Here is an 18,033-nt window from a genome sequence, read left to right as displayed (position 1 = left end):
GGGATGTTGAATGCTGGACTACTGTCCAGTGACCATGTAAAGACGTTAAAGACACATGAAGTGTAATTGCAGATTATAAAACACTGTGCTATGAGCCAAATCAAGGTGAGTTTGCATCTGTATAGAAGATATGGTAAGGTAGGACCCAAACAAACCACAGGAAGATGTACCTTTCTGTGAGGAGTAAGGGAGGGGCTGCAGAGGAGACTCACAGTTCTGAAACCCTTGACTTCTTCATTTTGTCCTGTTTGAAGTTCGTATAGGCAGTTGTTACTTTTGTAATCTCAATTCTAAGTATTTTGCTAATATAAGGCTTAGGTAGAATGAGGGGTGTATCTCAATGATGGAGTGAGGGGTATAGGTCAGTGGTGGGGAGTAGGGTATATTTCAGTTGTCTATCAGGAGTTCAATAGGTTTAGTCCCCTGAATTGTAAGAGAGAGAGAGAGAGAGAGAGAGAGAGAGAGAGAGAGAGAGAGAGAGAGAGCGCGCAAAGTTCAAATGCCTGCAAAACTATGTCCCTCAGCTGTATTTTTAATCTAAGGTGACCAGGAAGTTAGCCCTTTTAGAAGAAATATGCAATTTGAGTGATTTTTGTTTTTCATGCTTTATGGATAAAAATATTCATGTAATTTTTTCCAATAAGTAAACAATTGTTTCAAAATAAATTATCTATTTTCAAAAGACTAAAAAGGGTAGACCAGTGGCCTAGACGGAGCGTTCACCATGAGGCAGCAGTTAAGCCTGTCTTCTCTCAACTCCAGGGTCCTGCTCCTTCAATGCATTACAGATCTAGAATGTTCTTCTTTGCTATTCAGGAAAGAAACTCATCTTGAAAACCCCTTTCTCCAAGGCTCACTTGAATATATCAACTGTGGTGTTTGGGGTCTATTTTGTTTTTGTTTTGTTTTGTTTTTTTCATACTGTGCAGTGAGCACCAGCTGCCTTCCCCAGGGAAGAAGAAACTCAATACCAACAGGCATCACCTCGTGCAGAAAGTTGTATCTTCAGCAGCCTGGACTACCCCAAGCTGGACTTGTCTGTCTTCCCAGTTTGCCACCCCCACCCCATCTTCTGTGTGAACACATCCACCACCTTACAATCACCCACCAAATACCTCACAAGGCCTAGGGGTCATGGCCACTTGGGTGCCTTAGACTACCGGAGGTTAGCTACCTAGACCAGCCCTCTCCCTACACACAGGACCACGGATAGGGAGCCAAGTGACTCCTCCATGTGCACACAGACCATCAAGGCAATATCACACTATGGCCTAAGGGAATTTCTGAGTTCACGTAGCTTCTGCTCGATGCACACAGAGCATGGTTAACAGCTGGAGAAAGTTCCGTCCCTGCTCAAACAAGTTGGAGTTGTCAAATACACGCCAAGAGAGAAAATGCAACCTCTGTTTAACACTTTCTTGTCACGCACAAGGGCCAGAGTCTTGGGTCTAAAAATCTGAAGCTGCAGAGTCAACAAGAATCATTATGGGTAGCAGTCACTGTAGCTTCACACTACACACAGCTACACTAATAAAATTCTGAGACACCCCCCCCCCCCAGAGACTGAAGACTTGACTCTGGGGCTCTGTGCCACTCGATACTGACCTCCTAACCACTGTGATGACCAAGTCGACTGCTGAAGGTTTACAGGGCAAGAGGGGCAAAACACAAAACCACCTTTAAAGATTTCCAGACACAAGGTGTGTGCTGAGCATAGAGGCTGAAGTCCTAGCACTCCAATAGAGAAGACACCATACAGAACTCACCCTGGGGACATGTGATAGGATCGTGTGTGAATGGGGATGAGGCCTCACAAATGGATGTGTCTGGTTAGATACACTGGTTAAGTAAAAAACCATTGTTGTTAGTAAAGTGGGACTGAACCTTTGGGTGTTTGTGGGGGCATGGGGAGAGCAGAGGAGGCTGGTCTTTTCACTTAGAAACATAGGAAACACCATTTTCTGACCTTCCTAGTCTTTGCTCACTTACCTGGCAGGTGACTAAGCCAAGGACAAACTGCATGGAAACAGCCCGAGCATTCTCCTCTGATGTTCCACTGCACCAGGAGCCTTAAGGACCCTGCCTGCCAGAGGCTGGCTAGGGCCACATCAAAAGATCAAAAGCTCACTCCTGAGAACTAAGGATATGTTATACTAAGTTCATTAAGGTTGATTTTAGGTGTTTTTTACATAAAAGAGAAAATAGCCACACACATACACAAAAAAAAAAAATACCCATTAAGCCTAACATAGTAACTATCACATTACATGCAGAACACACCACTCTGAACCTGTAATGAAGACAATTTTTAAGTCTATTCACCCAAAGCCATGTACTCATGTTACATGCTACATAGATCAGGAAGGTGGACTCAAAGCAAGACCTGGACAGTACCTGTCAAAGGTACAGTGAATGCTTAATTGTCCTGGTTCCCAGTGGCTCTGTAGACCGTGTCCCTGGGATTAGAGCCCTGCTTGTACCTCTCCATCTTGGACCTCCACCTAACACCTAAAGTCCTACCATACTGGTAATTCTCTCTCTCCTGGGCTGACCCACTGTCTCAGTGGGCCTCTCACCATCCAGCTCTGTCATGCCCCAACGCCTTTTCATCACGGTCTCAGCCTAGACTGTTCAAGTTCACCATGTAGCTTAAGGTGACTGAATGTCTGATCTTCTGTCCTTCACTTCCTGGATGCTGGGATTATAGACGTGGGCCACTTCTGTTTATGCCGCACTGGGGAGTGACAAGCCTCAGCTCCAGCCCAATCTTTACCTCTAGGGCTCCCATGGACCGGATTTACTGGATGTTTCACAGGTGTCTCCCATCAGTGTCTAAATATACTCAGGCCTCATGTGCTCCAACTCAGGAGTCACTCTGTGAATGTCCTGATACTGCAGTGGCCAGAAACCACTGTCTACTGGAAATTCAAGATTCAGCGTCACACCATTCTTAATAACCAAATGCCCCTACTTTGATCCCTCTCCTTCCTTAATGTTTATGTGCAGACACACCCAGGATATTATGTGCTCTTAACAGTGGCCACTCCACCCTGCAGGCGCTCTGCAGCAGGGCCACCCCTGGCACTCATTACTGTACAACACAGCCTTCTGGGCACTGGTTCTCCAGCCTTGTCCACTCAGCTTGTGTGTGACTACCCAAAAGGTGGCACCTCTTTTCCCTCTTCTCAGTTGGTGTATACCATCCTGGCTCCTTGAAGAGCCCTCTATCTCACCCCCACTTCTCTTTTAATAGACAGTGAACATCACTGTTACATAAACTATTTTATTTAAATAAAACCAGGACTGACCCTCTCCCACACGCACCAGCACATGCACTCGCACAATCATGTCCTCCGTTTCTGTTCCTCCTGAACAGCCACCTCAAACCCCACAGGTTTTCATTGTGACCATCCTTGAAACCTGAAAATTGGGAGATCCCATGCGAGACACTGGCACTCTTCCCCCAACCCTGGGCAAGCATTCTCCTCATCCTCCTGGTGGGACAGGAGCTCAGCTCTTCCAAGGCACCCAGATCTGGTGTGGTTTCCCTTCACACAACCCGGGAACACCAATACCCAGAGCTGCTCTTTGAGGCTGGGACCCCTCGCTTCAGGTCAACTCCTCTCACACAACAGAGGAGGCTTTGTAACCATGCTTAAGCGCTCTCCAAAGGTTCCTGGCATAGGTACCGTCTGGTATGAGGAAGAGCGACAGAGAGCAATTGAGCACCAAGTTCCCTAATGCCACCCTGAAGGAGGGTGCCAAGCTCCAGTTCAGTCTGTACCAAGAAAAAGCAAGCCTAGCGCCACACATGGGGAAGGTGGGGATGGCAAGGTCTCAGCCTTGAGAATCTCACATCTCTACCCTCCAGCATAGATCCCATGAGGGACCCACTAGCACCTTGGCAATTGTAAGGGCTCAGCCCAACTGGAGACACACCACACAAACAGTGGCCATTTGGAGTTGGCCCAAATGCCTGTGTCGGTAACAGGGTTTGACTCCCGCATCTGACACTGACTGAAGGACACACAGCACAGCAGCTAAGGTCACGAGAGGTGCACTGACAGAAGGTGTTGTCTTCCAGAGGCACATGGACATTTCACACACTGCTCACAGGCAAGCTGGGACAGGAGAAGAGCACAGGCTGCCAGGGACTCAGCAGCGTATCTAGGGCATGCCCTCTGGGAAGACAGGGCCAGGAATCAACGGGTAAGGGCCTGTCCAATCACTGGGCTAGGATGTTCATATTCTCACATGACCTCCTGTGTCTTCTAGACCAAGTTCCCTGAGGGGAAAAGCCCGACAGATAGAAGTCAGGTCAGAAGAGGAAATCAAGAGAGCATCAGAGAGACTTGAGTGCCAGCAGGGGAAGAGGAGACAGGGCCAGAGAGCAAGCCTTCTAGGTGGGTAAGGCAAAGAGAGAGCTGTCTCCTGAGAGAAGGAACAGTGAGGAAGCTAGGGACACAGGACTGAGACAGCTGATCTTCCCGAGGAAGGCTGCAGACCAGAATCTGGAGCAGACCGGACTTGAGAGAAGGCCTGGGGGGCCCTGATTGCCCATGGGAGAAACCAAGTTAGTTCTGGCCAGAGCTACAGACTGACACTGCGCTGGTGCCGGCCTCCTCGGACTCCGCCGTCACTTCCCCGGCGTCCCCGGCTCTGGGCTCCCAGTTCTTGGCCATCTAGACTGGCATGGTCCGAGAGGCCACGCAAGTGCTCCACTGAGTCACACTTCTGCAGGTCAGAGGCTACAGTACGAAGACTTAATAGGCTCAGCGTGTCCGTATCTGGGCCTGGGCCAGGCCCAAGGCTGCTGCCTTCCTCCAGGCCTCCACCCTCTGCCCCTTCAATCCCACTGTCCCCATCCTCAATGCCCTCAGGTCCAGCTTCAGCCCCAACAGGGGAGGATCGCCGAGGGCCCAGGGGGTGAGGGGGCAAGCCCCGGCGCCTGGCATGAATCTGCTCGCTGATCTGCTCCAGATTACGCAGAGCCACTGAGTATCGGGTCTTGGCCTGTGCCACCTGCTGCTCCAGTTCTGTCACCTTGGCCTTGTGCTCCTGCGGGGGGGTGGGGGGGGGAGAACAGGTAATCCATGAGATGTCTTCTGACCCCACTCAGCAGTTGTCCGAGGTTAGACCTCCCACCCCAGAGCCCCTAGACGCCTTCAGCAACTCTGAACTGCAATACTCGCTCCAGCCCTACTGTCCTCTGAAAGTCCCCCCACCTGAGCCCCAAGCAGCTCTCCTCCCAGGCCTTCACCCCACTGGCTCCTCCCCCCTTTCCCTCCATCCCCACGCCCCTTGGCTACTTTCCCCCCATTCCCACCTCCCATCACTTCTCGCTTCCCCCATCTACCTTTGTTTTTTTTTCAATTTTATTTTTCTTGGCTATTTTATGTATTTACACTTCAAATATTATCCCCTTTCCCCACTCTCCCACACCCCCTCCCCCTGCTCCTATGAGGATGCTCCCACTCCCTCCCACCCACTCCCACCTCAACTCCCTGGCATTCCCCTACACTGGGGAAATGAGCCTTCACAGGACAAGGGCTTCTCCTCCTATTGATGCTGGACAATACCGTCCTCTGCTACATATGTGGCTGGAGTCATGGGTCCCTCCATGTGTACTCACTGGTTGGTGGTTTAGTGCCTGGGAGCCCTGAGGGATCTGGTTGGTTGATGGTGTTGCTCTTCCTATGGGGTTGCAAACTCCTTCAGCCCCTTCAGTCTTTTCTCTAACTCCTCCATTGGGTCCTTTATCTCTGCTTCTTGATCAGTGTCCTCCACCAGCACAAGCCACTCCACTCACCCCTGCCTCCCACTCCCACAGGGTCATTCTGAGCACAGGCTACAGTACTGGCTGGTCTAGCACGGTTTTACCCTTGTCAGTTCCCGGCCCTGACCAAAGCAGCAGACCAGCACTCACTCTACCTGCCCATCCTCCCCCATTAGCTACCTCCAGGATTTGGCTGAACTGGGCCTTGAGCTCAAAATAGGGGCGGCTCTTGCCAATGGCCCGCCGGAGGGTCTTCTGCAGGGCCTGGACCCTGGCTTCAGCCTGCTGGCACAGCCTCGTCACACGCTGATGCTCCCGTTCACCTCGAAGACGCTCCTCCTCTGCCTCGTTCACCTGGCCCAGGTTGGGAGGAGGACACACATCAGTGAGCTGGCAGACACACAGATTAGCCCTACGCTGCCAATATGCACACTGCCCTGAGGAAACCTGAACAGGAATGTCGGCAAAGCCCTTCTCACCACAGAGTGAGACAGACAGGACTCAGGGGCCACAAGAGCTTCTTACCATCTCTTTTGGACACAGATCTCAAGCACATGCCTCTGTAAATACCTCTTCCCCACTGTCCTGCATGCCATCACTTGTATGACCTGTCCCTTAGCTCTCCGGATACCATGGAAAGGTGCCACAGCCAGCTCAGTCCCTCCTAAACATGGCTGAACACCCTCAAGCACATTGCAACTGTGCAGACACCACAGTCACCACAGTACCCCTCAGTGACAATGGTTTCAGGTCAGGGACAGGAGGTACAGAGACATGTTGGGTTCTCGTAGCTTCCACAGCCTATCTGTGTGTAGCCCAGAGCACTATGTGACCAGGGGACAGGTGCAGGCTCCAGGTATCTTTTCTCCCAGAACCAGGCAACCGTGGTTACACACCACAGCCTCAGTGACCCTTCCTTCTCTCACTACACTTTGTTCACAAGGCCCACCACAGGACAGTGCCTTCTCTGTGCATTCAAAGAACTGAAAGAATCACAAGGCTAAACACGTGAGCACTGAATCCAGAGCCACTGCCTGGGAGGAGCTCAGGGTCCCCCACCCAGAGGACACAGGCGTGGAGAGGAGGCGTGGAGAGGAGGAGAAATGTAATAATGGAAGCGCTGGAGGCTGGGCTGGGCAGGCGTAGGACAGGTTCCACCTTGAAGATAACCAAAGCTGCGGGAAGGCCAGAGCTGGGGAGGGACAGGAAGGAAATGGAGGTACGGTAACGGACTAGCTAAGGGGCAGTGAGGGGCACCTGCAGACAGTACCCTCACCTTACAGGTAGCATGGTTGAGCATCTCCTGCCAGGTAGGGTCCAGTCGATTTTTGTCAGCCATGACACCCTGCTCAGCCACAAAGACCATCTCCCGGGCGGCATTGTGCATGCTCACAGCCCGCTCATACCGCAGTGCTGCCTTCTGGGTCTCCTGCTGGGCCTGTGGAGAGACAGATACCCGGGAGGACCCCAGTCACCCATGTGATCCCTCAAGGAGGTAAGGACAAGAGGAAGAGGAAGGCCCACTTATAATTTCAGCTTCATTTCCTCAACCACAGTAAGGATAGATGCCATCAAAGCAATAGTCTACAGATTAGAAAAAGAAACGTAGAAATAAATATTAGAAAGGTAATGCCCGTACATGGTGGCCACATGAAATCTGGCAGACTCCCATATATACATACACATAAGTAAAAATGAGTATTTGTAAATAAAAACAATATTTGCATATATCAGGCTATACATAAGATGCTAATCAATACATAAATTCCTTGTTTGATTGCTATCTCCAAGGTATGTCATTATGTGTAGGTACATATTCCAAAATCTGAGAAAAATCTAAAAATATTTCTTAGCCCAAAATTATGATAAAGACCGCTTCTCAACTCATTGGCTAAGATCAAGTATAGTATCTGCTATCAGTTCAATATATGATATAAGCTATGCTCTACCCAAAATTAAGATAAGGGATATTCAACCAGTGCTAGCCAAGCAAAAAACCCCAGCTCCCTTATAGCAAACTGACTAAAAGAGTATGTCTTACAAACGGAAATAGCTCAGCAGGACCTAGTGCCTCACACTTTTATTCCCACCATTTGGAAGGCAGAGGCAGGCAGATCTCTGTGAGTTCAAGGTCAAGCCAGCCTATTCTACACAACAAGGTCCAGGACAACCAAGGGAAAAAGAAAGGAGAAAAGAGGAAAAGAAAAAAGAAAGAGAGAGAAAAATAGTCCTAGAGCCTTTAAAGTATGACACAGAGCAGGGGTGTGGCTCAGTAGCAAAGCACTTAAAGACTAAGCCATTTCTCCAGCCCCACAAAGCATTCCATTACCAGAAGGGGGCTGTCTAGAGCTTTGGTGTTAGATCATAATACAGTTACACAGATAAGATGAAGGGACAAAGACAGCACATATTACATGACCCCGTTTTTACAGAATTCATAACAAAGTGGTTTTAAAACAAAAAAGCAAAATATAGAGATAGTAGTAAGGGGAAGAATGCACGTTTAGCTGCTGACAGCATCCAAAGAAACAGAGTCGTGGTAACTAACACACTGGTTTCTAGAACTGGTATGAACATACGCTGGGCACGAGCATTAAACAGCCACATGAATCAAGAATCAGTTCACGGACCCTCAGATCTTCAAGCTCTGTATGCATGCATGTTTTTTAAGAAATCGGATTTTCTCATACAATGTCATCAATCTTCTGCACTTCTCTAAAAACAGAATAGTTGCACATTTGACAGTGATGCATAAATTACCAAGTCAGCTTTTGTTATAGGTTGATGAATAAGATATTTATAATCAGTATTATTATAAAAAACAACTCTACCAACTGGGCAGTATTAATAAAATATACAAATTGAAGAAGAATTTTAAAATTCCTGAGCAAAGAGTGTTCACGTGTTTGCTTTCAAATGGATGCCAATAATCAATTTATATTCCTTAGAGCTAAGTCTCTCATATATGCAAACTTAAGAAATATCTGGAAGCTAAGGGATGGGCTGCTGAGAGGTGGGAGGAGAATGACTATCTGCACTCCCCTCCTTGTTACAACTTCTATATTTTGTTTAATTTATATATAATTACAAGCTCATTTGTCATCAAATTTAATTGGTTCGAAATGTAAAACTCTGAAAAAAATGCACATTACTAAGAAGTATCTCTCATATACAAAATGAGTGTAAAATGGCTAGGTTGAATAAAATTGAATAAAATAAATTTACATTGCAAGTAATAATACAGTAATAATATATACCTAAGTTGATAATATAGTGTAGAAACCATATGGGTCATATATTTTGCAATAAACAAAAACCTATTCCCAGTAATAAAAGTAAATATAAATATAATAAAATGACAAAAAATAATCAAAACAGGATTATTGAGTCAGTGCATGGTGCATATGCCTTTAATCCCAGCACAGGAAGCAGAGGCAGTCAGATCTCTCTACTACAACTAGAGCCATACAGAAAGACTGTGTCTCAGAGAAGGGGGGATGGGATATACTGGGTGCACCCAGAACCCTAACTTCTTAAACACACTAGCAGGTGAAGCCTGTGGGTGGTACTCAGCATTACAGTTCTTGTCTGATGTTCCCAAAACCCTGGGTTTGATCCCAGCCCAAGGAAAGATAGGAGAGGGGAGTGAAGAGGAAAAGAAGGAAGGAAGGATAGAAAGAGCAAAGCTACTAGTAGAACTGAACAAAATTTCTTAACAGAACCCAATGCCTCCACCCACTCTTTTCTTGGCCATGAGTCCATTTTCTTACATTTATGTATTGTGTGTATGTGTATGTATGTGTGTGTCTCAGCACAAATGTCACAGCAAACATGTAGAGGTCAGAGGACAATACACAGCGGTCAGTTCTTTCCTTTCACCATGTGGATCCCAGTGAATGAACTTGGGTCGTCAGGCAGGAGGTGCTTTTATCCACTAAGCCTTTTCACTGGCCCAGTGAACACATTCCCTACAACTTTAAGAGCCTCCTCAACTCACAGGTTGTTCAGAGCATGGCCATGCCCTTAAGTATGATGTTTTATTCCCCATTCCATACAGAGACTGAAGACAGACCGACCCTGCATGAAGCCCTTCCTTATTATAGGCCAAACCACCCTACTCAGGTCTGTCAGCTTGGCCCAGCCTAGGGACATCTGAAAAGGGCATCTCAGCTGAGGGCTACCCAATCTGACTTGCCTGTAGAGATGTTTATGGGGGATTATCCTGACTACTTAACTGATGTAAAAGGGCTCAGCCCACTGTGGGTGGCACCATTCCCTGGGCAGGTGCTTCTGGTTTATACAGGAAAGCTAGCTGAGTATGAGCCCTCAAATGAGCAAGCAAGCAGGGTTCCTCCATGGGTCTACCCAAGTTCTTGCTTGAGTTCCTGCAGTGACTTCTATCAAGATGGACTGGCCTGGAGGTGTTAGTCACATAAACCTTTTCCTCCCCTAAAGAACTTTTGGTCTTGGTATTTGTCACAGCATAGAATACAGGCATACCTCCTTAGCCAGTCGCCGAGCCTCATAGTAGGGCCGGGCCTTCTCAATACAGCTCCCCAAGTGAGAGCCCTGTGTGTTAAGCTTCCTTGCTGACTCCTGCAGGATCCTCCGATAGGTAGTCCTGGCCTCCTGGCAAGGAATGAGGAAAACAAGCATACAGGTCACAGAACCTCATATCTTCAACACACCCCTTCCTCTATGGCTGTGTCGGTATAGGAAAACACAAATACCTCCAGAGACCAACCCAAGGCTGTAAGGAAAGAGACACTTACATCTAGCTGTAGCTCCACCTGGTTGATTTCCTCACTAGCCTGGTTCAGATGCTCCAGCTCCTCCTGCCGAAGAAGCATGTGAGTAAGAACAGGAGAAAGCTCCCTCAAGTCAACCACGTTGGGCAAAGAGGAAAACCAGAAAGTCCCAGCAGAGTGGGGAACGAGTGAGTCACTTGGAAAAGGGCAGAGGGACTATTCCAGCGGCACCCCGTCTAGGCCCCAGGAAAGTACCAGTAACCTTCATGGTTCCACTTAACTGAGCACTCAAACCCCATTGCAGGGATGAGGAAACTCCAGCTCCAGGAAGACAGCAGTACAAAGGACAGGGTAGCGGTGACCCTTACTCTGCTCTGGAACACATCACTTCCTCCCAATGAAGGAAGAGTTCTAGGAGATGAAGGACTCTCCTTCCTGGGTCAGGAGGGCCACTCACTCAGTGCATGCTTGCTACATACTTTCTGGTCAGGACTTTGAGAAAAATGTGAAACACAGGGGCTGGAGAGATGGCTCAGGGGTTAAGACTACTTGTTGCTCTTGCAGAGGACGCAGGTTTAGTTCCCTGCACCCACATGGTAGTTCACAGCCATCTGTAATTCCATTTCCAGAGGAACCAAGTCCTCTTCCACCCTCCAAGGGCACTGCATACACATGGTCTACATACATATATACAGGCAAAACACATAAACAATTTTTAAAGGAATAAACAATCTTATAAAGGTAGAGAACACAGCACACACAGAGGTGGTGACTCACATCAGTGAGCCTCAGGCTCTCGGCAGCAGTAAATCTGTGTGAAGATGGGCACCTACCTGGACAGAAGGCGAGGAAGATGCCCAAAACACATCTTACTAGCAAGAAGGCAGAAAAGGGCAAGTATTTCAGCAGACACAAGACAAAATCAAAGCTATTTATTGTGTTTCAGGTGAGAGAAGAAAGAAAAGACTTCAAGGAAATGCAGGACACTGGACACAGAAACATCAGGGCTTGACGGATGATCAAGATAAGGACCAGGTCAGGGTGCAAGGGGGTTTTTGACCTGTTGGACAACAACAGAAGCCTAGCTCCGATCCAATGCAATACAGCCTTTCTCATCAATCCATTTCTTAAACTACAAGTATGTGAGAGGGAGCACGCATATGAGTATAGGTGTTTGCACAGGCCAGATGCATCAGATGCCCTGGAGTCACAAGTGATTATGGGAACTTAACTCAGGTCCCTGTAAGAGCAGTACAGGCTCTTAACCACCAAGGCAACTCAGAAGCCCCCAATACAATGTTGTCCTGGCAAGGAGGAATCTCAGGGAATCACTGGACATGCTAGTTTAGTGACTCGGTGGTGTCTGGTCCTGAGAGAAAGGCATGCAATCACCTACACCTTTCAGTGATGTGGCATGGCTCTGGAAAGGGGGCTGCTAGCCACAAATCATCCTAACTTGCCTGAGAAAATACATCCAATCCCAGATCCTGAGGATCTGAGGATACTCCTTAAGAGTCCAGGCTATGCCAAGGGCTCTCTATCTGGAAATTCCGGGTTCTTAGTTACAGGTTCCACAAAGCAGGTGCACAACTCCAGGCTCCGCCTCCACCAGCCCACAGTCTGCCTGCTGTGCATCCATGGCGGACATCACTAGATAGCAACACCACCATCTCAGTACATCTGCACAGATGTGGTGCTGGCTCCCGCTCACCTCACTTGGCCCGCCCAGTGGAACTAGGAACAAGGACATGAACCTGGCACAGCCTACGTCAGAAGAGCCATGACTCTGGCCGATTGTGCTTGATAGAGCCATTCACAGAACTATATTGTGAACTCACGTAGAATGGTTCATTTCCAAAGGCCATTGTTTAAAACTCCTTAAGCGGGGTTGGGGATTTAGCTCAGCGGTAGAGCGCTTACCTAGGAAGCGCAAGGCCCTGGGTTCGGTCCCCAGCTCCGAAAAAAAGAAAAAAAAAAAAAAGATAAAAGATAAAACCCCTTAAGCCTCCTGGCTTAGTGTCCCTAAGCTGAGATTAAAAATGTGTACCAGCATTGCCTGGTGCGTGTATACCTTTATTCCCAGCACTTGTGAGGCAAAGGTAGACAGATCTCTGTGAGTTCAAAGCTAGCCTGATCTATAGAGTGAATTCCAGAACAGCCAGGTCTACACAGAGAAATCCTGTCTCAAAACAAACAAACAAAAACGAAACATCAAAACCGTGCACCACCACACTCAGCTATCAACCTAACATTTAAAAAGTAAAAATAGGACTGGGCATGGTGGCTCACACTTTTAATCCCAGCTCTTGGAAGGCAGAGGCAGACAGGTCTCTATGACTCAAGACCAGCCTGATCTACACAGCAAGTTCCAAGCCAGCCAACCCTGTGCTGTTGTTTTTTGTTTTGTTTTTGTTTTTTTAGTTAAATATAGGAACTAGTACCCCTTACAATTGAAAAGAAAAAAATCCCAATTATAGTAGCACCTACCTGCAAACCCAACATTCCCAAAACTGAGGCGGAGAGATGATAAGTTCAAGGTCAGCCTGGACAAAAAGCGGACACTGTGTTGACAGATTAGCCTAGCACTTACAAAGCTCTAGCAGGACAAAGAGAAGGCCCCCATGGACCATGGAAGCCGGAGGAGCAGCCAAGCTGAAGCATCATGGCAGGGAGGGCACAGTGGGAAGCCACTGAACACCCAAAGTGCTGTTGTGGACAGTCAGCCACATTCCATTTGACCTGTTCCACTAGGAATCCTGGCACTCAGCGAAAATGGAATTCAGGGAGCACAGAGTCTGAGTCAGCATGCATCATCTGTCAGAAAGCCAGCAGCAGCAGGATGATGACCTTCTTGGGGCACTCTAGATACATTCCCAGATGCCAGACCACTGAGTCAAAGCATGGGTGCTTGACTACTAATGTTTCTGTTCTCTCTCGGATGCTCCTGCTCCTCTTCCACCAAGCATCGAAAGGCCCAAGCAGATGATGAGTCAACAGGGCCAGGGCGATGACTCTCGTTTTAGCTATGTCCACACTTGAAGATGAGAACTCTGAGGTTGCAATGTCACCCTGAAGAATTGGGAGTTAAGTGAGTGTGTTCACGCATCATGGTGGCATAGACCTATAATCTCAGACTCAGGACGCAGAGACAAAAGAGTCAGGAGTTCAAAGCTATGAGCTATATACAATGAGTTCAAAACCACCCTGGACCACATGAAACACTGTCTCACCAAAAAAAGAGGGGGAAGGCAGAGAAAACCAGAAAGGCCAGGCCTACCCTGGCACCACTAAACCCTTTGACCAACACCCTCCACTCCTGTCCACTAAGACCCTCTTTCCAAAAGCTGGCGGACACGAGAAACTCCAATGATCCAATAAGTCCCTGATGGAGACACAGCCTTTTCTGGAGGGGTAAACAAGCACACACTGCAGGCAGCTATGGCTTAGTCTCCCATCTGCTTCCTGAGCAATCTCACCAGATGACAAACATGAGCTACCTGCCTGTCAGCCATGGAAACCCAGCCCCACATTAGAGAGAGCCTCATCCTGAGGATAATCATTTCTGAGAAATTCAAAAAATTCTAAACGAGGTCAGCCCTGACCTCTGGGCTACCCCTTGCCTAGTGGACCCAGCCCTGGCTGTGCTTTCATTTCACTCTTCTCCTATTCAGCAAAGTAAGTGAAAATGGTTTTTAAAAGTCTTTAGTGGATATTGATGGATCTGTTAATGGAGACACATTAAATGTGTTCGTCTAGAAGAACAGACACTCCCTGAAGGAGCTGAAGCGCATCTTCAAGGCATGTGATATGGGGCACTATCAACACTAAAAAGAACTTCAAACATACACTGACTCACCCCCTCTGCACCCAGAAGAACCCAACAGAGGGCAGGTGTGACCTAAGACTGTGGGACTCCTCACATCGGGCTGCTTTTTCCAAATGGCAAACTCTAAATCCCTGGCGAGGCTGGAGAACTGACCTACTCCTGCCTGTATCATCAAACGAAGAGAACGTAAGGCCTTCTTCCCTGTACCACCTACAACACTAAATGCTATACAGCTTGGCAAGAGAAATGAGGGTCTCACTGCCCACCAAGTCCCCATCACACTGCAAGCTCACTGGAGGCAAAGTAGACCTTAAGCATTCCCAAGACATTCCAACACTCCCAGAGCTCACTGACAGAACGAGGATGGCAGAAATGTCCCATCTAGCCCATCGCTACAGTACACAACTGCATTTTTTTATCTCAAACGACTGTATTTACATAGCCACAAGTGTGCCTCTTCAGCCTACTGCCTTCGCCTACATCATTACTGGAAAACTACACAGAACAAGAGGTTGATGAAAGAAACCAGGAGAGAAGGCCTTTCCAGTGCAGAATGAGGGATGTTTCGTGGAGGTGTAAGAAGCGCGTTACATGCCCTTCTCCTTGAGGAACTGAGAGCTCCGTCTTAACTCACTAGCTATAAACTTCTAGACCCATGTGCACAGTGAATGGGAGCTGTGCACATCAGACAAACCAAGTCCCTCACTTTACTGACCCACGGAAACTCAAAGAAGTTAACTTTTTCAAAAATCACAAATCATGGAACTGAAGTGGCTTGAATATCTATGCCAAGACTTTATACATATATATATATATATATATATATATATATATATATATATATATATATATATATATACACACACACACACACACACACACATATATATAAAATGCATTGTCTCAGTGGAGGACAAATCCTCAAAATGAATGAGAGAAGCTAAGTTGTTTTCAATGCAGCATCTTGAAGCGCAGAAGAAATAAATTACTGACTCATGACAGAAAGGAATAGTCACTAATGCTCCATTATAAGCTCACATACAACCCAAAGAGCCTTAGTGTACACACACACACACACACACACACACACACACACACACCAAGACAAGATTTACTTTCTTTGCAATTCACTGGCATTACCCAGTAAGGTTTATTGAAGGAGAAGCCCAAGAATTCAAGGTCTAGGATGTTCTAGCTACCTAGAAGGAGCTAAAACGCTTTCCCTATAACAGAGTCTCAGAGATGCAACCTAAATGGGAGAGCTATGCCCCAAACACACAGCACATATTGGCCATTTTCAGCCCAAGAAACTTTCCCATATAGTCCACCTCAGACAGTACCCTGAAACACTACAGATAACTAAGCTCGTCCTAGCCAGCCAGCTCCTCCACAAAGACCAGTCTACCTCAGACCAGTTCCCTGCTGTCTCTTACACAACCACCTCTCTGGTTTACCAACTAGACTGTGCACACTCCATGACAGTCAACTGCTCTGACACTCTTTTGGTAAACACACAATTCCAATAGCCAGGAACGTATATTAAGGACCGATCACAACTGATATAAGTCTTTGCAATATAAGAGATTTCCTGCTGGGCATGGTGGCACACACTTTTAATCACAGAACTCGGGAGGCAGAAGCAGGCAGATCTCTGAGTTCTAGGCCACCCTCCTCTACAAATCAAGTTCCAGGGCAGTCAGGGCTACATAGAAAATCCTGTCTCTAAAGAGAGGGGATGGGGGTTGACTTCCTTACAGGCCCAAACCTTACGATGCCTTTCAAATACCTGACTGATTCTGCAAGAGATCCCCGAGAAGGTAAAAAGAGGGAAAGATTTCCTCAGCCTCAAAACTGCCTCCCAGTCTCAGTCACCTCCTCTTGCCTCCAGTATATGTAAGGTATCTGAGCGAGCTAGCAATCCTTTTGCTTACTCAGAAAGAAAAATAAAAGGTTCTCTGCCCCAAGCACTCAGGCAGGGTCCCTGCTCTCTATCAGCACTGCAGAAAACACTTTTGGCACTTGTCACACTGAACTACCATAGTGTTTTGTGTACACGCTTGTTTTCCTTCCCCACCCCGACCAGCTGTGAGAGTTAAGTCTAAGACCTCATTCATCCGACAGCTCTTCAGCAAGTCTAGCATCTGGCCTTCCTCCCTTCCTCAGCCTTCTCACCTGTATCCTAGGATCCAGCTCTTCCTCCTCTCTAGGGGACAATTTGGTCTCACTGCTGTTGCTTCCACCTCCTCCAGGCTCCTCTTCGACAGGGCTCCTAGGGACTTCGTCCTCTACCACTTCTGGCCGAAGTTCCCCCTGTGGTGTCTCCCGGCCCCCTGGAGACTTTTTGAGGTCAGCCATGTTGGCTGGAAGAGGGCAGAGCCCTATGCACAAGAGAGGGCTGACATGCTGGGACCAGGGCCCCAGCTTGAGGCTTCCTGGGCTTTGGATGTAATAGAGAAGGGTCTTCTAGTCTCAAAGGTTGAAAAGAAGGAGCACAGAGGAGCCTGGCATTCAGTTAGAGGCTGAGATTCAAACTGCTGATGAGGTCCCTATAACTAAAGCCTCGTCTGTGCAAAAGTTCTTCACACCCCACCACGGGGAGTCCACCAAGAGACCCCAACAGCAACAGCTCCAACTCAGGGAGCAAAGGGGGCCTGGATCCTGGGCCGACACCTGTGAAGAGGAGCACCATTCGGGAGGGTGGAGGCAAGCGCCTCCAGGCTGTGGTGGCAGATGGAGAGAAGGCTAAGTCCAAGCAGAGGGCAGGAGATGCGCCTCTGGGGAGCTGCAAGAGAAACAAAGGCCAAGTTACATATGATGTCAGCATTAGAACCTTGGCCAGCAGCCTCCTTTCAGTCCTGGGTCTCCCAAAGACACCACGTATCCCCAACACACACACCCGCGATCCACCAATCCCCACCTCAACTTCTTTCCTCAGGCCTCAAGGACTTTAGGTCCGACTCTGCTTTCGTCCCTGTTTCTCTCACGGCCCCTCCACAGTCCCTCCCTTTCCAAACTTCCCGAGCCCCACCCTCTCCTCCACACCCTTTTTCTATCAGGCCCGTCCCCTTCTACCCCGTCCGGCTTTGCAAATCACCTTCTATCCCCTAATCTTGCCTCTCCAGACCTGGGGGCCATCTGAGCCTCCAGGCTCCAACCGCATACTCTTCCGCGGACCCAACGTTTGAGTCTCAGCCATCCCATATAAACAGGAGAAAGAAAAAAAAATGCCCCTTCCCGGCTTTACCTCAGTTTACCTTGCTATACCGGGAGCATCCACGGAGCAAACAATCTTCCCCCTCCCTCTGCAACAAGACGGTCCAACCAAAAAACGCCCTGGCGGAGAGGAAACGGAAATACGCCATCACGTAACAACGCTATTTTTCTCCCTTCCTCTCTGATAAATACTGCCCGATGTAAGTGCAACGCTCGGCGTGCTAGCTTTCAGCGTCCGTACAAGATGGCACCACTCTATGTCCAACGTCGCCTTTCCTAGCTTCCAGTTCACCCGACAACCAAGCCTAAGTGAAATGAATGCATGCGTATGAGTTTCTGAAGAGAACAACAGCAGGTGATGGAGATCGGTAGTCCCTCCAAATTCGAGAAATGCTAGCAATAGTGTCGTACAAGAGAGCAGCCATCTTTGCATAAGGAACAAGGGCGGGGCTGTGAACATTCACTGCCTG

At 48.1% G+C, this 18,033-nt stretch overlaps 1 protein-coding gene and 1 long non-coding RNA gene across 5 annotated transcripts; both read right to left on the bottom strand.

The window, feature by feature from the left end:
• Nucleotides 1-3,267: 3,267 nt before the first annotated feature.
• On the bottom strand, nt 3,268-17,680 carry Sh3bp5l (SH3 binding domain protein 5 like). 4 transcript variants are annotated; one of them, XM_087574498.1, is made up of 7 exons: nt 17,445-17,680; nt 16,523-17,132; nt 10,549-10,611; nt 10,277-10,405; nt 7,053-7,214; nt 5,957-6,130; nt 3,268-5,058 (listed from the first exon to the last, which is right to left on the bottom strand). In XM_087574498.1, the coding sequence occupies exons 2-7, from the start codon at nt 16,703-16,705 to the stop codon at nt 4,591-4,593; spliced, it is 1,179 nt and encodes a 392-aa protein (XP_087430624.1). In that variant the 5' UTR covers nt 16,706-17,132; nt 17,445-17,680; the 3' UTR covers nt 3,268-4,590. The 4 variants fall into 4 exon arrangements, with proteins under 4 accessions (XP_087430624.1, XP_087430623.1, NP_001121053.1 ...); XM_087574497.1 differs by having other exon boundaries at nt 17,595-17,680; NM_001127581.1 differs by having other exon boundaries at nt 17,605-17,619.
• On the bottom strand, nt 11,425-13,593 carry LOC148002886 (uncharacterized). The gene is made up of 2 exons (XR_015631655.1): nt 12,521-13,593; nt 11,425-12,401 (listed from the first exon to the last, which is right to left on the bottom strand). It is a non-coding gene; the product is annotated as an uncharacterized LOC148002886 (long non-coding RNA).
• Nucleotides 17,681-18,033: the final 353 nt, after the last annotated feature.

The sequence above is a fragment of the Rattus norvegicus genome, chromosome 10, assembly GCF_021556685.1.
Source record: "Rattus norvegicus strain SHRSP/BbbUtx chromosome 10, alternate assembly SHRSP_T2T, whole genome shotgun sequence".
NCBI classification, from domain to species: domain Eukaryota; kingdom Metazoa; phylum Chordata; class Mammalia; order Rodentia; family Muridae; genus Rattus; species Rattus norvegicus.
The sequence above is the reverse complement of the archived record's forward strand: the minus strand, read 5'-3'. Positions and strand labels throughout refer to the sequence as shown.

Coding starts and splice junctions, on each gene's coding strand:
- Sh3bp5l (XM_087574498.1), bottom strand. CDS start 16,705: ATGGCTGACCTCAAAAAGTCTCCAGGGGGCCGGGAGACACCACAGGGG. Junction 10,406..10,548: donor AGGTGGAGCTACAGCTAGAT/GTAAGTGTCTCT, acceptor ATTCCTTGCCAG/GAGGCCAGGACTACCTATCG. Junction 6,131..7,052: donor TCAACCATGCTACCTGTAAG/GTGAGGGTACTG, acceptor AACCTGGGCCAG/GTGAACGAGGCAGAGGAGGA.